The 21,460-nt window shown below is 48.8% G+C and overlaps 1 protein-coding gene across 1 annotated transcript; it reads left to right on the top strand.

Annotated features, from left to right (window-relative positions):
• Positions 1-174: 174 nt before the first annotated feature.
• crip2 (cysteine-rich protein 2) lies at positions 175-16,995 on the top strand. The gene is made up of 8 exons (XM_076023195.1): positions 175-394; positions 10,612-10,706; positions 13,579-13,636; positions 13,884-14,015; positions 14,577-14,645; positions 14,754-14,848; positions 15,347-15,404; positions 15,719-16,995. Exons 1-8 carry the CDS (start codon positions 352-354, stop codon positions 15,784-15,786), a joined length of 618 nt encoding a protein of 205 aa, XP_075879310.1. The 5' UTR covers positions 175-351; the 3' UTR covers positions 15,787-16,995.
• Positions 16,996-21,460: the final 4,465 nt, after the last annotated feature.

The raw sequence follows: 21,460 nt of genomic DNA, 5'->3' as shown, positions 1-21,460 counted from the left end.
AACTTCATTATTCGTCGTGTTTATAGTCTCCTTCCTGAACGCGGTCTGCCTGACGAGTTGCGACGTATCCATCCATACACACCACGTGATCGAGGCACGCGGACGGGCATCGTGGCGATGGGGGGGCGGGGTTATGTTAACGAGTGGATGGATGCTCCCGCCGTGCTCGTGACGTGGGATACAGAGCAGCCGAGCGCGAACGAGAGAAAGCGAACGAGCGAGCGAGCGAGGGGGACACTTGCTCCAACCGACCGACAGGCAGAGGACGCAGAGAGACAGAGAGCAGCACAACAACACAACAACACAACCACACAGCACTCTCACTCTCACTCGACACGCAAACACCCCGCGATGGCTTCCAAGTGCCCCAAGTGTGAGAAGACGGTGTATTTCGGTAAGTGGCGGCCGCTTTGACGCGTCAGCTCGCAGCTTTGAAATTGCATTCACTTTTTAACCGTTTGGATGCCCGCCAGAGATGCACGCGCCACGCGCCTGTGTGTGTGTGTGTGTGTGTGTGTGTGTGTGTGTGTGTGTGTGTGTGTGTGTGTGTGTGTGTGTGTGTGTGTGTGTGTGTGTGTGTTGGGGGGGGACAACACTGCTTTTATATAACGGCGCACACAGAGTGTGTGTCCGGGACGGACAGCAGCTAATGGCCATTCATCGAAAAACGTTTTCGGATATCTTAGGTTCAATACAGCGCCCAATTCTGAATAACGCGATTGTTCTGGAAAAAAAAGCTCGGGTTTTTACAATGGTGAGTTTTGAACGCGGCGCTCTTCCTCGACTTAAAGGGGCACGCTTCTATTTTGGCGTGTTAGCCAGGAACCGCAATCTACATCCAGAGTGTTTTTTGGTGTTAGCATGGTTGTTTTTTTTGTTTTTTTCCCCCTGATGTGCTTTATTGGTTCTTTTCATGTGTGTGTGGAAATACTGTAAATCCTGTCGCATCCTCTCCAAACTAAGATCTTTCTTTCAGTTTTTTTTTTTTTTTTAAAGAGTCATAAATGATTGACAGAGACAACCTTTGGAAAAGGTGGGAGGGGGTGAGTGTAAACAACAAGTGGAAGCGCAAACATTTCAGACATTTATTTATTTATTTTTTGCACACAAAATGGCTCGAAGCCAGGGGTGGGCTACAATGGGTTCTAAAATTTGACAGAGAGGGCCGGGGCGGTTTGTGTGTTTTGGTGACCCACATGCTTTAATGTCAAAAACAACAAAATATCTGTCTTTGAAGCTCCACGGTATTTAGTTCTTTTTTTGAAATGACTCTTAAAACACTGAAAAAAATGGATGAAATCCAGCTATTTTTTTTTTTTTTTTACTTACTTACTATTTATATAATTTCTTCAAGTTCGGCTGGCCGAATTAAAAAGCCTAATGGGCCGCATATGGCCCCCGGGCCGTAGTTTTCCCATGCCTGCTCTAAACGAACAGAAAAGAAAACACCGTCTGCTCTCGTTCGCGTTTCAAAAATAAACAACAAAACTCTTTATTTGGGTCTGATAGCGATCTGTGCCATTTCTCGAAAATTGTTGCGTTTGGCCAACATCCAAGAGTGGCAGTTGGAGTAGCGACTGGCGCCGCTGCCAAGAGCGCAGAGTCACGGCCATATGCTGAGAATCGCAGCGGTGTGCTGCGTGAGCGTGGGATGCAGGAACACGTAAACACGCATCCTTTTGCATCTCTCGCACACAGACATGTCAGGACCAAAACACTCATTTTGGGCAGTGATGTTCGCGCCGCAGTGAGCAGTGGCGTGTGATTATTTAGCGTAGCAGATGTTTACAGTTGAAGGGAGACGCACACACACAACACGCAAGATGAGAGCAAAAGCGAGGGGGGGGGATTAAAGAGGAGCCGGGGTTCGGGAGGGATAAACAAAAAAAAATGTATGTCGCCGCTTCGATAAGATACGGGTTTATTTTTGAGGGGATGGGGGTAACTCGCTGTGGTCCCACTGGATCGTGGGTAATCCTGTGTTTACGTTTTTTGTCCCCATGCTTCTGGTACGAAACATTCACTCTTTCGCTCGCTCGCCGGCGTCACAGGGGTCAGAATCAATTATGTGAGTGGATGGAAGTCCTCTTACGTAACGCTCGCAGGCAGCAAACCCCTCGGCAGCTGCTGCTCATCCTCCGGGTCCCGGGAGTCACTGTGGCACAACAATAAGGAGAATAATAAGATAACAGGATTTATTCCTCCTCCGCTGACGCTGCGCTTGATTCGCCCCAATTTTTGCCGTGAGTCACGGCAGCTTCCTTTCTTTTATTTTTTACGTAACCATGTCGGGATCCGTCCTTGGCGGGGTTGTTTTCCGCCGGGGTGCGTCTTAATGGACGGCGAGCGCCTTGGGTGGAGTTGGGGATGATGCACGCGGCGGAATAAACGGCGCACACACGAGGGACCAGGGAGGAGGCGTGGCGTAAAACGTAAAAGATCCATCCATCACAGGAAGGTGTGACGATGATTGACCAGGCCTGGGGGAGGTCAGGCTGGGAAGAGGGGGGAAGGTTTGGCCTGTTGCATCAACACTGTGAGCGCAGCGCAGCACCGCCTACATGCGTCTTCCTCTCCAGCAAGCGATCCTGAGAGAAGTGGAATTTTTCAGGTCTGCGGAACAGATTGTGAGTAGGTGTGGGGCTGAAAAGAGACATTCTCGTCTGATCCAGGACACGTGTTATTGATGGAGAAAGTATTTCTCCAGTTTTTGCTTCCCCCTTCCTCCTCCTCCTCCTCCTCCTGGCGGCCGTTGATGGCATGGCCTCCACATTGAAAGAGCAGGGATCGGCCCACCCTGCAGTTACCCACCTGGTCCTCCGGCTGGCGTCGCCCATTTCTTAGTTTTTACCCGCAGAAGGCATTTTTTTCCCTCCCCCTGCCAAAGAACGCCATTTTACGTGGTGGTTAAACCGCAGTCTAGGGCGGTTTGGTTTCTAAGTTTAGATGTTTCTTTTATTTTTCCACTCCTAACTTTAATCGACAGCTGTTCCATGGTGGTGATGGCTCATTTTCACCGGCACTTGAAATCAAATGTTGACTGTGGCTACTTGCAAAAGTCCGGAAAGGACGCCTGTTCTGGCTGTTAAAAGCATGGAAAGAAAATCATTTTATCGCAGGCCTCGCCAGATCCCAATTCCTACACAGTGGCTACACATCTATCAGCCCTTGTGATGCAGAGATGCTCAAAAATGCACCAGGGACTTTTTTGGTGCTTGTCATGTGACCGGGTCTCAATGGAAACACAACGCCGTGGTGTGATCAGTGCAGGACACAACACACCACAAGGCTCAGCGAGTCTCCCGTTGCTGGACCAGAATTTGACTCCCTGTGCCGGACAAATGAGAGCACTGCAACTTTGTGCAGATGGTCAAACAAATGCAAGAAAAAGTCCCACGTTTTAACCACTTTGAGGTCATTATTTTAGCCCTCTGTTTGCCGCCTCCTGCAAAAACCGATGCTTTGTTTGACCTTCCACACCTTTGAATGGGGACAAAAACGAGGTGGCTTCAGAGGGCAGAGCCAACATCTGGTTGGGAGTGTTTTTCTCTAATCCAGATCTATCAGTGCCCTCTTTGATATTACAAACTCTTCAGTTTGGGTCTGAGCATAGACCTTAGGGGTAAAGGATGGACTTGTGAACTTGGGAGGGAGAACTAACTCTGAGTTTCTTTTCCTCTTTTTTTCATTCCTTTCTCCAACTCCTGTTCTCTCTCCTGCTCTTCAGTCAGAGAGTCTCGCCTCGGGCTCTCACTTCCCTGTCCCCTCATCTTTTTTTCTCCCTTTCCACCTCCCTCCTCTTTTAAACACAAGCTTGGGTAAATGGGCCGAAATGGCTCGCCTTTATTTGAACGGGGGACACCAAAAATGCCTCATGCATTATAATGAGAAGCGACATCTCTATTCACACAAAGCTTTTTCTGTCCTCTCCCAGTGAGGCTGAGTACCTTCATCCTCTCCTCATCCGTCTGTACATTTTCCCACACACCTCCGCTTTTAATCCCACTCTTACCCCAAACGCCCAACACAGCCTCCCCCACCCCCCCGCTCCCTCTTCTCCTGTCACCGTAAGAGTACCCTGTTTTCCGCTCGGCTGCCCAGTGGGCTCTGTGAATGTGCCTCGACAGTTACGTAACGTCATTTCTTGAGTCGTTGCCTCCCGCTTGTCGCCATTGCGTAACCCGCCAGAGCTACCGTGTGCCAGTCAAGCAGGGTCCCTTTTTTCGCTGCCTTTTTGAGGCACAAATATGATCCGCTAATGGCAGTGGAAGTCAGCCCTGTGCTGAAAGTGAGATTGCCTGCCCCCCCCAACTCCCTTCCATCCCGGACACAGGTGAAATTGTTCCACCTTGCTACAGAATGACCCCTTATGTAACCGCGGAGGCACAGAGGAGCGAGGTAGGATTTCTGTGGATTTGTTGAAAGTCCCTTTCACTCCGGACAAAAAAAACTCACAAATTTCTGTTATATAATGGGAGGTCCACAGGTGTGCCCAGGTGTCTCTGCCCACCGTATGTTTTTATTTCAAGCAGATCCAAGCCAGCAACACTGCAGCTTGCCATCGGCAAACTAAAAGAGCTTTTACGTTGCCATTGTTTGGTCCAAACTAAAGAACCAGAGTCCATTTTGTTCCAGATAGTTGAGACCTTTTGGTCAATATGAAAGAGCACCCGCACTGTCTTGTCACTCCCTGTTAAGTACAAAACGGCAGTGCACGATTTGGGACGACACTGTCTGTGTCCAAAGCAGTGTCCCAGTACTGGAAGTATGCGATTTAGTACATGAAGCATGCAGTTTAGGGCAGCAAGGCAGTCGTCTCAGCCCCTTCAGGCTTCAGTTTGAGCAAAACATTCTCAAACCGTGCAAAATGAAATTGATCAATTTGAAAAAGACATCAGAGAAAGACATCCCTCCTCCGTCTTTGTGACGTAAATGGACGGGATGAGCACACCGAGTTAATAGGAGCTGTCGTATAAACACACAATGAGTGCTCTGTGGCTTCTGTTTTCAACACTTCAACGTCAACCTCCTCCACTGGACCATGTGGATCATGTGGACCAGACGTGCTCCGTTTCATTACATCACTTTATGAGACCCAGATGATTTCACTCTGCGCTTGTGAGCACATGGACTTTGAAGGCCTCTGTCATGGGACGTCGACCTCTCGACAGCCCATTATCTAATTACTGAAGGCCGGGTGGGAAGATCAGGAGATGCAGTCCTGGTTTAAAGACATCCGTCAGTCTGTGATGTGAGCTTATCCAGCCGCCCAACAGCTGGGACCGAGGCCTGGACTCTTCAGGGATGAAGAATGACTCTTGGGAGAAGCTTGGGGAAGGGTTGCAGGGGTTATCTTGTGGCTTCTCTGAGCATCACAGACAGGAAGTGATTCAACTGCAGTTCACGACTCTGTTGAGTTGTACCGTAAAGGGTGACTAAAGCCCGAGGAAGAGACCTCGCCTGGTCCGAGGCGACAGATGAACTCTCTGTTGCATAAGCCGCCAGAAGATCTAAATGTATTTGTCCCGAAGGCTGTTGGGCTACGGGGCGTCTGGCCGACACACTGACTACGACAAACACGCAGGGTCGCACGCAAACCCTGACTAGACAAACAGCTCAAATAGGGTGTTTTTGTCTTTAAATGATGAAGACCGATGGCTGATCACAGTCCTATTCAAAGTTGAGCAAATAATTAGAGGCACCTCTGAGTCTTGTGGAATGTGAAGAACGGTAAAAGGTTTGTTTCAAGGCGCTGCTTCCTCCACAGTCGCTTCCTGTAGCTTGAGGTTGAATGCGGCTTCGTGTGTAAGTATGAATGGCAATTGTGCGGGAGTTAAGTGAGAGGTCACAACTTTTCCTTCAGGGCATTTTCAGCTCTGTGGAGCAGAACAGTCAGAGGATGTAGAAAAGGAAGCACGTGCTTCCCGCTTTTCCCCCTTTCTTCCTTTTCTTCACATTTCACAGAGAATTTCTGTTGTGTTTTTACCTTTTGGGCCTCCAGCACACAACCAGTCTGCCATGCTGCGATGTCAGGTGTGAGATCGGGTTTTTTTTTTTTTTTTTTTAAAGGACATACACAGCAGGGAAGTGGACTCAGCTGTCACATCGGGGGGGTAATCAGTGATGGAGACAGAGTGTGTGTGTTTGTGTGTTGTCAGAATGTGTTTCGGACTGGCTGATTGGAGCAGAGCTGAACAGATGGGTCCACGTTACCAGAGGGGTGCAACGGAAGAGCAAATCAAGCCGACCATGTCTGCCGGATATTTACTGTATCATTGGTTACATCATCAACTCCCGAGTAATACAATTCAGAAACTTTATGACTTCAGCACGTTTTGCATGTGAGAAAGATGCAAAATTTTACAATTCCTTCGGAGCTTGATTGACTCCTGAACTTTTTTTCTTCTGAGAGAGTGAAGGTTAGAAACAAAATGTTTTTTTGTGTGTCACTGAGGTCAGGACGATGGTCAGTGGTGACACACTGGTGGACGTGCCCTCATTCTTTCTGTCAGTCCTGCATCGAACTATTGATTGCATAGAGAGCACCAATGTGAAATTTTACAGCCCAGATAACCCGGATATCCCAACACTGGTTTGTGCTGCCAGTTGAACTTAAATTTTTTTCCCGTCCTTTCATGGATAACTTTTTTGGAGGGGGTTGAGATTTGAATGTTGGTGCATTTGAAATAATCTGTTATCGCTTTTGGTTCAGCAAGCAAACCAGAATTGAATGAAGCTGGGGAAACAAAAAGAAATCTTGGACTGGATGTCCTGAAGAGTCATGTTGCGCATGCTTGCGGACCTTTTAGCTGCAGTTGTCCAGCTCCCATGCTGCTCCTCCAGCTGACCGTCTGCACACTGTCAGGACTAATTGGTTTCACCCCTAATATGATCAGAAGTGTAAGTGAATCATCAACATAATGAATCAGGTTAGAAGCTGCTTTCAAGTCCTCTGGTCCGCCTCCAGTAGCACTCGGCTTGAGACCACAAGCTCCTCACTTTTAATGTGACTCGATCCACTTTTAAAGACCCACTCAGCCCCCGTGCATTAGATGCTGCATGACTCCAATGAAGTATTTTTGCAAAGCCAAAGTCATCTAGGGCCATTCTATCGGAGGTTCAGTGAGTTGAACACCTCCTTCATCTCTTTCGCAGACGTCCGTCTGCTTTAATTTCCGTCGAGTCAATGTGCTCAGAAGCTGGTTTGGCAATTTCCTGGTGCCTGTTTTTCACTGTGCAGAGGAGGAGGGCGGAGCTGTCGTTGTGTCAGCAGTGTGGTTGCAGTGCATGAAATTCCACTTGGGCCGATTGCGTTGTCGGTACAGTAGACGACGCAATCAGGGAAGCCGGCTGAAGAGCTTAGATACGGAATTTACCGATCGAGTTCATCAGCTTATGCGGCCAAGCAGGTATGATATGATCCGGATGGTGACCTTTGACCTGATCATCCTCCCTGCAGCTCAGTGTTCCTACAGTAACGCAAAACAACTTTGCCATCCTTTGTATGTGCACGATTTGAATAATGACATCATCAAGTTAGTAGGATGAGAAATCTGCACATGCATGAACGTAGACTAAAAAAAACCCAGAAGATTTACAAAGAAAATATTTTTTGTTTGTTAACTCACAGTTACGGTTGTGGCTTGGGAACAGTGGGAGTAAATCAAGTAGATTTACGGGCCTGCACACAGGTGGGAAAACGCCAAATGTCCTCAGCAGTCACTTCCTGCTAATCACTGTTTATGTTTAGTCACCGTGGGGGGTGTCTTTTGATGAGTTGGCCCTTTGAGTTGAAAGGTAAACACAGGCTGTCTTTAGACTTAAGAAAAGACGGATTTCACGTCTCCAATGGAAACGGGAACATCGGGAGACGCGCAGCTCATGCGTGGGTCATTTTACCCTCCGGTTGTTGCTGTAGTAACATGACAACAATTTTTTAAATTCTTTTTCTGTTTTTCTTACATACTGTCTATTTTTCGTTATGCAAAATATGTAAATGATGAAGCCTGAGGTCTGTTTTTGTTTCTTAATCCCAACAGTCGAGGCTATATGAAGGATAATAAGGATTGAGGTTGGCTGGGTATAAACATCTGGGACAGGGGCAGATCCCCTCTCCTCCCCCACCACTGTTACTACCACCACACATATTGCTGAGAGACGGCACCCCCACCTCTCACAATAACAACTGCCCTTTTAAAACAGGGACCTGTTAAACATTGGACTTTGTTGCCATTATAAGGAGGATGTGCAGGCGAGGATCTGGCATCTCTTTCCACGTCTGCTTGAAGGTGTTAGTAACACAATACACACTTGATACACAAAGTTAAGACCACGCAGGTTGTGTTTACAACGTTGTTGAGGTGTCGGAAACTGTGCTGGTTCATCGATGATTATTGAATTGTCCTACTCAAGCATTCCTACAACTACTTAGCCTATTCAAGACAGACAACTCAAGTATTCCATCATCCAAAACAGTCATTCCAAATCACCAGTTTTGAAAGATTGGTCAAGACAGAGGCGGTACCTATTCCTAACCGGAGTTCACTTATTAGGGGACGTTTACACGGAGACAGATTTTTTTGTTTTGTCGAAAATGCTCTCGAAAAAATAATGCGTTTACATGAAGCCATATTCAAAAGAATTCCCGTTTAAACGGATAAGCTGGAAACAACTGAAAACGATGTAGTACCTAAGCCAGGCCTGGGTGGCGCCGCAAGTTCACTACCTGAAGGCGGAAGAAGAAGAAGAACACCTGAAGCACGCCGTGTTTAAAGAAGCAGGAGATCACTAAAAGCATTTAGCACCAGAGATCACAGAAAGAAAGATCACTCGTGAAAAGACAGTGTGGATAAACAACAAAGTTGAACTTCTGCTTCGAGTTACTTCAGAACACAAAGCTTTAAAAGGTCCATGTTAAGGTTGACTGGGAGTTGTACCAGTGAAAGTTCGCTAACATTTTTGTCATTTAGGTTTTCTTTCTGCCTCAATATCCCAGTCCACCGACCCAAAAGAAAGTAAATAAAAAGTAAAACCGGATGTTTGCTAATCGCTTCGGTTGTGTTTATTTTTACTTTCCACACAATCTATGATTGATCCACGAGCACCGTGTGTTATTGTTCACTAGTGTTGGCGATTTGTTGTAGTGGTGGTTAATGGGAAGACTGCAAGCTGGTCATCAGTAGCAGTAACAAGTCCGCTGCCCGACGTGGTTGTTGTGAGTGATCGTCTGCACCTCACGGCCGCGGTTGCAGGGTGGTTGGAGGGGTTTAGAGCTGTGACGTCAGCATTTCCAAAAAAGATCGGTCTTTACCTTTACAAAAATCCGGGCAAGGCAGCGGTTTTCGAACTTATCCACCCTGAGGAGCGTTTTCGAAAAAGTGCACTTTCGGTCTGTGCACTTTCGGTGAAAATGCCGGCTTGGTGTAAACGCAAGGCCGAAACGCCTTAATATTTGTGCGTTTTCAGGGAAACCTGTATTGGTGTAAACAGGGCCTTAAATCACAAAACCAGGGTTTCACACACGCACTTGGAGGTCCCTTTCTCTGGTGTTCTCCAGAGTCTTGTTTATCGGTCATGTGTGGGGTTTTGTGTGTGTGTTGCGGTTGACAGGGAAACTGATTGACGGCTGTGTCGGGACACAATTAGCCGTGTGTGTTCCGCTCCCCTTGGGGCGTGCCCCTGGAATGTCCATTGTGTGATCCGCTTCCTGACGTGGGAATTAAAAAGAAAAAAAAATCACTGCACAAGTTGTGCTACCTACAGGTACAAGAGTGGGGGGGTACAACGAGAGGAAGAGGGTCCTGTGTGTGTGTGTGTGTGTGTGTGTGTGTGTGTGTGTGTGTGTGTGTGTGTGTGTGTGTGTGTGTGTGTTTGTGTGTGTGTGTTCTGACCGAGGGTATGTAGGAAATGGCCTCCAGGATCCGGTTATTTTTGCCCTGGCTTGTGGCTTGATAAGAGAACCTGTTTCCTCTCCGCCCCCCCCCCCCCCCCCCCCCCCCCAACGACTCCTTGGGGCCCATTGTGTCGGAGCAGCAGGGAATTTATTATTGGAAAAAGTAACATCGGGGTCCCCTGTCTGTCTGGAGGGGGCGCTCAGTCCGGCGAGCGGGAGGGTGGGATGTCTGCAGGGCCAGGATGCTGAGGCGGGGGTTGTTTGTGTACTTTGGGGGGTTATTGTAGTGACAAAGGAAATGGGTTAGATGGAGGCACACAACCCCTCCCCCGCGCCCCTCTCCCTCCCCCTCCCCCTCCCCCCCTGCTGCTCCAGCTGGACTGGGACTCACGCCACTGTCTGGCTATCCTGGAATGACATCATCCTCATCCCCATCAGCGCAATACCCAGTGGTGGCCCCGCCCGCCCCGGCCCACGTTCACTCGGTTGGCATGAGGACGGGGGTCTCCCTCCCTGCCCCCCGCCCCCTGCCTCCTCCCCCTGGGGCACATCAGCCCAGATAGCTGGTAACAAGCGTGCTATTATTTCACCGAGTGAAGCAATTGGGCTGATGTCATGGCTCTGTCTTACAACACACACACACACACATGCGCGGTGGCTAGCAGTGATGCCATTCTCCCTGGTGAATGAGTGTCTTGTCTCTTGTCTTTCATGTGCAGCTGAGAAGGTGGCGTCGCTGGGGAAGGACTGGCACAAGTTGTGTCTCAAGTGCGACCGCTGCAACAAGCTCCTGAACGCCGGAGGCCACGCTGAGGTCAGTAGCAGTGCCCCACCACCCCCCACCACCACTCCTCCCATCCCTTCCAACTCCCTGAAACTGAAAAAAAAAAAAAAAAAGATATCCATTGGATATAAAAGAGCCCATTGAGAGCGTCTGGAAAGAAGAGGAGGCAAGATTTGGAAGGAACGTCTCGCTGTGACATTCAAACGGACCAATCAGATCAGCAGCTACGGTATGGGGCTTCCTATTGGTGCTCCTAACCAGCCGCTTCATCTGAACTTCCTTCCAATCCAGTTGCGACCGACGCGAACACGTGTTGTGCACCAGGAAAGCGCCTTGAAGCTGCCAAGAGCTGAATTAGACTGGCTGAAAAGTCTTTGCTTGGCAGTCAGAAGAGATGCAACCAACAGCCTGGCAAAATAACAAGAACAATCTGCCTTCTACTTACTGCAACTCTCCTTTCTGGAGTTGGAATAGGTCAGATTGTCTGTTTATAAAAACAGACAAAGACCCGATAGCGGATTCACGTTTTCACCCTGCAACTGTGTCACTGACACAGACTCACTCTGGCCCCTCTGAGCCGAGCACACGACTGCAGCGCGCCGTTGACATTGCCCCGGGTTATCAGTCCACTTCCCACTAAGGCCATTCATGCCACCGCTATTGCATTAGCACTCAGTGATGCCGCAGAGGCTTCGTGCTGCTCTCGGGAAAAAAAAATGTCATTCTCACACGCAGTCACGCTTGTGAATTCTGGACAGGAAATTACAGCGCGAATGCCTCTTCCTCTGCCCGGCTGCACGTGTCCTTGCTCCCCCCTGTGACTTTTCCAGGATGGGATGTTCTCGGATGTTTTCGTCTGCCTTTGAACGCTGCACAGTGTCACATCTGGGTGCAAACTGTCCCGACCCTGTGCGCAGCCCCTCCTCCTCCCCCGCAGGAGCCTTTTTAATTCACTGCCACTCCTCCCTCGGCCGCTGGTTCAGTGCTTCTCCTGCTGTCTTCTCACTGTACGTTCGCTGAATGTTGCACACTACGTACACACACATGCATGCCTTTGAGTGGGCGCCGACAAAAACAGGAGGATGTGAGCTCTTTTGTCCACAATTTCTTTTTCTTTTTTCTTTTTTTTGTTCCACGCGGGCCTCAAAGGATGCTGCTGCGCCGTTTAATCTCTGCGTGATTGCGGCGATGCCGTCGCTCGGCATTCCAAAGCCTTCCTCTCGCCCTCCGGTCTGGAGCGCGTTCAAATCCTGCTCCCGTTTCGACACACGAGCATCATCGTCACGCAAGCAGAAAGCCGGTGGACGTGTTTTGGGTTTTTCTTTGGTTTTAATCAACAGCGAAAAAAGAAAAAAGAAAAAAAAGGGGGGAATAGAGTTCGTTTGACGGCGTCTCTTGCCCGCTGTGCAAAAGGTCTTAACCCTCAAAACAAACAGAGTCAGAGGCAGAACAGGCTGAGCTTGTCATTTAAATGTTCCTCCGGCTACAACAACTTTGTGGTTCGGCTGCGCGGCTGCAATTCCAAAATTCAGTTCTCTCACATCCGCGTCTCACTGCGTTGTGAGACCCACGACATATCAACAAGTTTTGTACCCCGCCATTGTCAAACTTGCGCTCCTTGGGGGCCAAAACCACTGTTGAGCCAAGCGACTTGATTTCTGAGGTGCGTCTAGAAGTTGCGTGGCAGCTCCTTCGGCAGCCACAGAAGCTTTTGCAACACATTTTAAAAGGCCAATTTGAAAAAAAAAAAAAAAAAAACCCCACAGTGAACGCCGGGCTGTAAACGGACTTTTACTGCGAAGCCCTTTCACTTTGGAAAAAAAGCCAGAAAATTGAGGATTCTAGACGGCAGCAGTTCTAACGCCAGAACCTGCGATGGAGTCGGACGTCAAAGGAGCTTTTTTTTTTTTTTTTCTTTAATGCAAAAAACACCCGAAAAATCCATTTTTTTCACGTTCGGAGGATGAGAAAAGCGTGCAGTCAGAGAAACGTGAGCTCCTCGAGGCGGAGGAGCAGATTTGTGTGTCAGGATGTGGGCAGTTAACTGCTGGGAAGAGAGTGGGCCGAGCAGCGATGGATCATCCATTTTTAGGGTTCCGCTGCAGCGCCGGCCGCACACGGAAAAGATTCGTTCAGGCCCGACAATCGGCCTCTGTGTGTGTGTGTGTGTGTGTGCGTGCGTCCTCTGTCCTGACGACGTCCTCGGTGCCCTTCTCACTCACTCACTCCTGGCATCCACGGCAGAACCGCCGCGGGTCTCGTAACCGTCCAACAGGAAGTGGCGGACGGGGCTCCGGCGGTGCCGCAGAGGTAACGGTGGAAAAATGCAGGCGAAAACAGAGAGGATTGTGGGTACCTGGCGCGGTGCCTCGGCTCTCCTCTCCGCTTTTCTTCTCATCTATGGGCATCGAACCTGTGGCCCCGCGGCGACCGCCGCATTCCCAGCATGCATCAGCGGCTAGGCCATCTATGTCTCATGCCGGGCTCTCCGTGACCCCCCCCCACACACACACACACACACCCCCACCCTAAACTCCAGGTGGCAGACGGTCATGAGTCAGAGCTGCCCGGTGGCGCTCAAGTGTGGCCATGAATTCGTCCACAAAGGCCCGTTGGTTTCCAGGATACAACCCATGGCGAAATGGAAAACGACTCAACGACTTGCGGGCACAATCTGCCCGTGTCAAAGCAAAATACATGACGTCAAGAAATACACACTCATATATATATATACATATATATATATATATATATATATATATATAAGTGTGTGTGTATGTATGTATGTATGTATGTATGTATGTATATATACAGATGTGCAACTATATAATGTGTGTGTGTGTGTGTGTGTGTGTGTAATTTCATCTCCAGTTCTCATCCCGTCCTTTTGTCTGTCCAACAGCATGATGGAAGACCCTACTGCCACAAACCGTGCTATGCTGCCCTCTTTGGGCCAAAAGGTGAAGTACATTCAATGTTTTTCTTTGATATATATATATGTGTGTGTGTGTGTGTGTGTGTATTCGTTTTTTTACTCTATTTATCGGTCTTTAAACTCACGGATGAAAAAAAAAGGTTTACTAATTGGGGCTGTAAAAGTGGGGAAAAAAAGCTTTTGAATTCAGCTCATGAATAGTAAAGTTGCCGGGTGTTTTCTGGTGGCACTTCCTAACATATTCCAACACTCCCGCTGCACCTTTTTTGCAGGCGTGAACATTGGCGGAGCTGGATCCTACGTGTACGACGCGCCAGCCAACAACAACCAGTCCTGCAGCGCAGTGGACTCGGCCGCCAAATCCGAGGAGAAGCGAGTGTTTGCGCCCAAGCCTCCGTCCAAAGGTGGGTGCGGAAAAACCATCGGTGTGAAAAAAAGAAGGAAAAAAAACATACTGTGGTAGCAATTTTCTTCAATTTTTTTCCTGTGACGACTGAGTGTTCAGAAGCTGGAGGTTTGTGCTGACGAGCAGATAAGATTGTCGATTGACCGCTTCCACCGGGACCTTTGGAGCATTTATTTTCCAGCATGTGTTCCAGGAAATCCCTGTCAGCAGGAGCACACAGGCCTTTTTTCTGACACATTTATCTGTATTTATCTGTGCCGAGCAGTCTTCAGTCAGTGAGCTCCTTTGGAAAGCAACATTAAAACCAAGTCAACGACTCACTGGCCCCACCTGCTGTTCCAAGCGGAGAACTGCATATGTTTCTACAGGGCACCTGTGATTGGCTCCTCGAGGGGGAGTGATTACAGTTGGCAAAACTGGGCTAAACTACTGAAAGTTTTCCATCATGAATCACATTTTCTCAGCTCAGGCTTGGTTCCAATTAGCACGTTTCACACCTCCTCGCAAAGAAAGAGTTGTGTTGTGCCGTGACGTGACGCGTCTGCGATTGTGTCGACAGCTGGCGGCATCACCACCTTCTCCGGAGAGGCCAACCTGTGCCCCCGCTGCAACAAGAAGGTGTATTTTGGTGAGTGAGGGTGTCTGAAAGACGAAGGGAAGGAGGCGGGGAGGGCTCGGGGAGGGCTCGCGAAGCGACGCAGACGTTTAATAATCGATCTGTCTTGTGATTGGTCAGCTGAGAAAGTGACGTCGCTGGGCAAAGACTGGCACCGACCCTGTCTGCGCTGCGAGCGGTGCAGCAAGACTCTGTCTGCCGGCAGCCACGCAGAGGTGAGACTGAGACCTCGGAGGGAGTCATAAAAAATGACAGAAATGTCAAAATGTGCTTTGTTTGAAAATAGGAACTAATTTGTGATGAATAGTGTTCATTTTTTTTCTTAGAAGCAGATCCCCTGAACACTCTAGTACATAGGTGTCAAACTCTGGCCCGCGAGGCAATACAAAATCACTGCTCGAGATGGCTGATACTACAAATCCCAGAATGCTCTGCTGTGTATTTTTGGACCTTCACTGAAGGACATTCCATGTTCAGGTTGAGGCAAAACTTGTTTGGGTCCAGTGAATATAAAATATCATGATGCAAGTTTGAAATTTTGGCCCCACTGTGCATTTGAGCTTGACACCCCCGCTTGTTGATCTGGTAGATTAACTCAGATCTTCATCCCCGTGGCTGTAATAATGTATGAATGACTCATGCAGAGAACTGTGACAGTTTTCTGTGTTAAATTCTTGATTTTAACTTTTTTTTTTTTTCTTCTTCCCCTCCAGCATAGCGGCCAGCCCTACTGCCACAAACCCTGCTACGCCGTCCTCTTCGGGCCCAAAGGTAACCGCTAGGGGGCGCCGTCATCCCACCTATTAATCAGCCGCGCAGCTTTAACGGAATGTTGCCGCTCTTCACACTGATCTCGGCACAGACAGGGAGTGCGTGTGTGTGCGTGTGCGTGTGTGTGTTTGTTGGGGGGGGGCGTTCTAGGGGGTACAAACGTTGCGCAACCTCTCCTGCTTCTGCTGTGCCTTCTGTTGTCTTCCCCCTAACGACCTAACGATAACCCCACCCCCGACTCCCTCCTCTGTCCCCATCTGACCCCCTCCCCATCGCTAACCCTCCCCTCTGCTGCCCCCCTGTGGTCTCTCCAGGCGTGAACACCGGCGGTGTGGGCAGCTACATCTATGACAAGGAGCCCAGTGCCGTGGCCCAGCCCTGAACCTGTCACCCCTCCAGCCTCGTCCCTCCTCCGCTCCACCTCCGCCGAACACCGATCGCAGTACTGCCCCCCCCCCCCCTGACCCCAACCCACCCCGACTTCCACATCCCTCTCATCCTGCCCCGCCCGACCATCCAAGCCAAGTTCATCCAACATCCAGTAGAAGTGATTTTAAACATAAAAGCCACCTAGACGTTCGCTCCGTCACACTGCAGGTGTGATTTCAACTCGTCTTTTATTTTGTAAAAAAAGAGAAAAAAAAAAGTTTCACTTTGTCCGCTTGTTTTTGCACTTTGGCGCAGGTCTGCAAAGATGTCAACACTTAATTTAAAAAAACAAACAAAAAAACTGCTTTTGAGGTCTTACATTTCAAGTTTTTGGGGACCGTCTTTGCCGAGGATGTGCTACGGAAAGGTGCATTGTGGGTAGGGGTGCAGCCGGGGGGGGGGGGACACTCTGCTGTGTAGTGCCAGTTTTATCTACGGCTGCTGGACAACATTCCTAATGTTTAAACAAAGAGACTTTTTTAATATAAATAAAAAAAATGTCCTAACATCCTATTTAAAAAAAAAAGAAGTAATCCATAAGTTTGTATGGCTTTATTTAACTTGAGCTTACAGTTATCACCTCACCTGGGAAACACATGTGCTAATTTAATAACTAACATCTTAAAGCAAAGTTTTCTCATTAGACGCCGGCTGAATGTGGCTCCCGGAGGGAAGGGCATGAAATCTGTATTTATTACTGCAACACTACCAACCCTCGTGCGACTGGTGTTGAAGTAGGAGAAGTGAGGCGATATATAAGCTTCCGAAATCCAGACGATCAAGATTTTAATTTTGTATTTCAAAGAAAGGGTTTAAAAAAAACAAAACAACAACAACAACCAACAACCCTGCTGTTAATTTTGTTTTTCCCTCAAGACGAAATATTGTACATTTTCTTTTCTTTCATTGTTTGTTTGTTTGTTTGTTTGTTGTGAGTCGCAGAAAGAGTAGCTTAGCTCCTAGAGACGTGGCAGACAAGTCATTCTGTAAGAATGTGCATCCCAGAATTGTATCTCACTAGCTCGACTGTTACTGTTGTGTTCATGACCTGCTGTTACACCGTAGGGCTTCACTGTTCGTAGAGCTGAAACGCTGCACCTCAGGCCCTGACGCCTCCGTCCTCTCCATTCCCTCCAATAAAACGTTTCAGAAACACTTTTAACCGCCTCCTCGCTCGTGTGTTATTTCGTCTTCTTCTTCTTCTTCTTCTTCTTCTTCTTCTGTTGGTGGAATTGCTATAAAACGTCAAATGCGCTTGTTGTTTTGCTGACTTGTTGATTAGTCCAGGAACACAGCGTGAACGTATTTATCTCATATCTCTGTCAGAGTAAAAGTGGAAAAAAAAACCCATCTAGAAAAGGCCTCCAGCGCCACTACTGCATCATCCACCCTAACCATTTTAGCGGCAGCGAGGCATGCTGTCATTTCCTGTGTTTCCTCATTCGGCATCCATTTCCTGTGGTCTTCTCACCACTGAAAGGAAGCCGCTCAGTCACAGAGTCTGGTGCAGTCGAAAGGAGCTAAAGAACAAATTCTCTTGTAGCCTGGAAAGAGAGAAGGGTGACATTTTGGACATGTCAGCTGCTGGGTCTGCTTATGACTTAATAGTCAATAAAATACATACAAAAAAACAAAAAGCAGAGGATTGTATTTGTTTATGTCCCAGGACAAAGGTTGCAGAGGGACACCCAGCGGTGCATCGCAGGCGACAACGCCAGATTTTTTTTTTTCCCCCTCACAAGGAATCACAAGACCCGATGACGTCAGGTCAGGCCAGGCCAGGCTGTTGTAACAGTAATCCAAGTTTTACGATGCGGAGAAGGACTTTTATATAATCCATACTGGGTGTGGGAAAGTATGAAGGTCAAACAAAAATTTATTTACTTTGGCGTACATTGGATTCTCCCCCCTCCCCCCCTCCCCCTCCCCCCCACGCTTAGTGCGAGCCAGACGGCCACACTTGTCTTTTGAAGAACCAGTTGAATGTGTCGTTTCCAAGGATGTTTCGAATGGGCAAATAAAGGGAGTTCTTGTGTGCGAGGCACAGGCACTTGAGGCTGGCTGGAGGACACAGTTACTACCGTTAGTGCTAGAATTTCCTCTCCTCGCAAGTTCAATTAGTTTTTTCCCAGACAGGGCTCCTGGACTCAGAGGAGCCACCAGGGGCCGTTTCAGGCGACACTTAGCTCGGCGGTTTTCTCACTCGGTATCGATAATGACCCGACGGGCCTGACATCAGCGGGTAGAAATGCGCAGATGCTTCCTGCAGCGGAGCAGGTAGGGCGGCATTGCTGCGTCGTACAACGGCTCTCCTGTTCCACTGTGGAGCCGTCATATCCGTCACCGGGGAAGTTTCAGTCGATGAAGACAGACAGGGTCCTGCCATGTGTTGTCATCACTGTGTGAAGTACGGGGGGTCCGGGGTGGTCTGACCCCCATGGATCAACCCACGAGAACCCCTGAATGCCTCAAAGCAACATTTTAAGTTTTTTTTTTTTTTTCTTTTTTCTTTTTTCAAAAAGCTGAATATATACATATATATATATATATATAAAATAATACAATATATATAAAATATGTAGGCTGCATGTTCAGGAATTTTATAATTGGTATTGAGTAACAATCAGGAGGATGGGAACCCCGTGAATATTGACGGGGTGTTTTGCACACTGGTTGTCATCCACCTCTCTGGCAGTGGAAATATCTTTGCGGTGCTGTGCGAGAGAGGCTCCGCCTCGGAAAACTGCCCATCACCGAACAGATGTCGGCGTTCTCTCTCTGCCCCCCCCCCCCCCCCCCCCGCCCCACCCTCGAGAGTTTTATTGTTTTCACATCGACGATGACGGACACGCAAACCCTCGGACCGAGCGGGGCTTTGTGTTTCGAGAAGGGGGGCCGGACGAAACCATCTGTTTGCGGGGCGAGGATTAACGCACGGGAAGTGTCGAGACCGCAGCTGTGTGCACTGTCCGCTAGCGATGAAAAGCTTGAATGAGAAAAAGCTGAGCAATTTATTTTGGCGTTTTTACTCACGGCAACAGCATAGGTGCTGAACATTTTTGGTGCAATTTGTTTTTGGTTCTGTTGTGTTCACCTTGAAGTTTCCGTGTTTTGGGTGCCTCCGAACAGGCTGCTAAAGTTTAAGCGAAAGCGAAAAACCTATTTTGCTAGCATGCCATACCTAGCTTTCAAAGAGCAAAAAAAATGCTTCGGAATTCACAACTTTTTCTTTCTGTTCTGTTTTCCCTCAGCTCTTTTTCTTGTTTTTCTTTAATAATTTAGCTTGTCTCAGTTCAAATGAAAATTGAAGCCTGTATGCTAATGCTAGCATTTGGCTTCAGCTAGCCTCGTTAGCCTCGCTGACCTTTGTTGTCAGCAAGAAGAAAACACTACGGGGTAAAAATCGGTTCTTTTAGAAGAAATTTAGACAAAAATCACCTGAAAGCTGTTCCGGATTCAAACTCCCCCCTTTCAAATGAAATCAGCCTCGTTAAAGATTCGACAGCGTTGGGCCCTTACGCAACAGCCTTTCTGAATGTTTTTTTTTTTTTTTTTTTTCCAATAAAGAGATTTTCACTGCGTCCTCCTCTTCCTTTGGCGCTTTTTCCCTCCAGCTTGGGCGGCGAGACTTTTGTCTCACATCATAAAACAATATTTCCGCCATTGACATTTATTCCCCAAATAGAACGGAGCCGAGCCGTCCACCAGATGTCAGAAAGCTCCAGTCGAGTGACCGGCGGCGGCGGCGGCGGCGGCGGGAGCGGATTGTAAGAGGTCAGGCCGCGACGGAGCCGCTCTCGCGGGACGTCTTTGTTCACTGGGGCCGGCGGGTCGGTCGGGCCTTTCAGCCAACAGTGGATGCCCATAAAAGGAAAAAAAATATAGATATTTTTCTTAGGGTTTGGTTGCAAAAAAAATCATGATGCAAGAGCAGCTCTGCTGAGCAACGTCCAGTTCCTGTGGCTTTATGTTCCATAGTGGAGAAACATAACTGACTTAACTTAACCTGATAACCCGATTTCCTTGTGGATGCCCAGAACTACTCTGAGACGACACGTCCTCCTCCTTCAACACATTTTGACACCCTCGGCGAACTGGGCCGGGTGAATTATTCAGAAGATCCCTGGAAACCTGATCGGCGTCACAGCTGCAGGTCATCGCCGCTGTTTTTTTTTGTTTTTTTTATTTCCATGACAAACGCCCGAGGGGAGGCGTGTCCACGCTAAGCCCTGTTTTTGAACTGAGTCACAGTCACATCAGATCCGAGACGTCAGAGGCCTTCATCGCTGATCCTCCTTCCTCCGCATCCTCTCACGGTCCCCTGAGTGCGAGTTCTTTTGTTTCCCTTAAATGAACACGTTGCCTCACCTTAAACAGTCGCATGCTTGGATGTGCGTCTGGGGAATCCAGAGGTGGGTCTGATCCTAGCCACTGCGTCAGCCAGATGGATCCATCCACGCACTTCAGATAATCCCCCAGAAATGCTCTCACGCAACAGTCTAAACAGAGTGCCTCCTCGCTAGGTGCAGGTGGGCCGCCGGCCAGGCGTCAAAGCCGTGTCAGGCCGCTCCCCTCCGGGCCTGGAGCCAGGACCTCTCCTACTTTTCCTTTTTGTCTGTCCCGCTGGTCCCCACCACCGCCGCTGAGCTGCTGGATGTAGAATAAAACCACAGGCGGCGCGTCGCAGGTCTATCTCCCAGTTGGAGCTGCGGGTCGGCGACTTGTTTTGGCTGAGTGTGCATCCCGCCAGACAAAACATGTCATCCACCCGTCAGCAAAGATTTTGCCGACTTGGTAGGGAAGGGAAAAGAAAGGAAAAAAAAAGAACACACAAAATATGTGATGTTTCTGGAGCGACGCGGCGGCGCAGCGGTTAGCAAGAAGGCCCTTCCTGTGTGGAGTTTGCATGTTCTCCCTGTGTCTGCATGGGTTCTCTCCGGGTTCTTCGGCTTCCTCCCAACATCCAAAAACATGCATGTGAGGTGTGAGGTCTTAGGTGTTGGAGTCCCAGTGGTTGTTTGTCTCTGTGTGGCCCTGCGACTAACTGGGGGCTTGGCCAGGGTGTCACCCTGCCTTCGCCCTATGACAGCTGGGAGAGGCTCCAGCAGACCCCTGCCACCCTCAGGAGGGAGCAGGTATTGAAAATGGATGGATGGATGGATGGATGGATGGACGGTAACATCTCTGCTGCTGGTTTTGCTCTACTTTTCGGACTGAGTCTGACTGGTTACATAACGCTCCGCTCCAGTTGGTCAGGAAGCAGCTGCTGCACCAATCAGGCGGAGCGGCGCGGCACACTCTTTATCACCATCACCACCGCTGTTATCATCATCACATCTTTTCCCTCTTTTGTCGACGTTTCCTGTTTTTCTGCACCTGACCTCTCTTCTCCATTGACTGTATTTAAAGCAGTGAACAAATATAGACCGCGTGGCTGGGAGGCTGAGTCGTGCATGAACAAACAGGCCCGCTGACGAGCTCTAGAGCTGCGACAGACAGTCAGACGGTCTTGAAAAACTTTCCTCACCGCTGATTCCTACTCAGCGTCGACGCAGCCAAGACGGCCATGTAAAAAAAAAAAAAATGTGCACGCAATCTGGAGTTTCATCACTCCGCCTCCTCGTATC

Source organism: Nelusetta ayraudi, unplaced genomic scaffold (assembly GCF_046127955.1).
Source record: "Nelusetta ayraudi isolate G7.1 ecotype Tasmania unplaced genomic scaffold, CSIRO-AGI_Nayr_v1 ptg000015l, whole genome shotgun sequence".
Taxonomy (NCBI): Eukaryota; Metazoa; Chordata; class Actinopteri; order Tetraodontiformes; family Monacanthidae; genus Nelusetta; species Nelusetta ayraudi.
The sequence above is the reverse complement of the archived record's forward strand: the minus strand, read 5'-3'. Positions and strand labels throughout refer to the sequence as shown.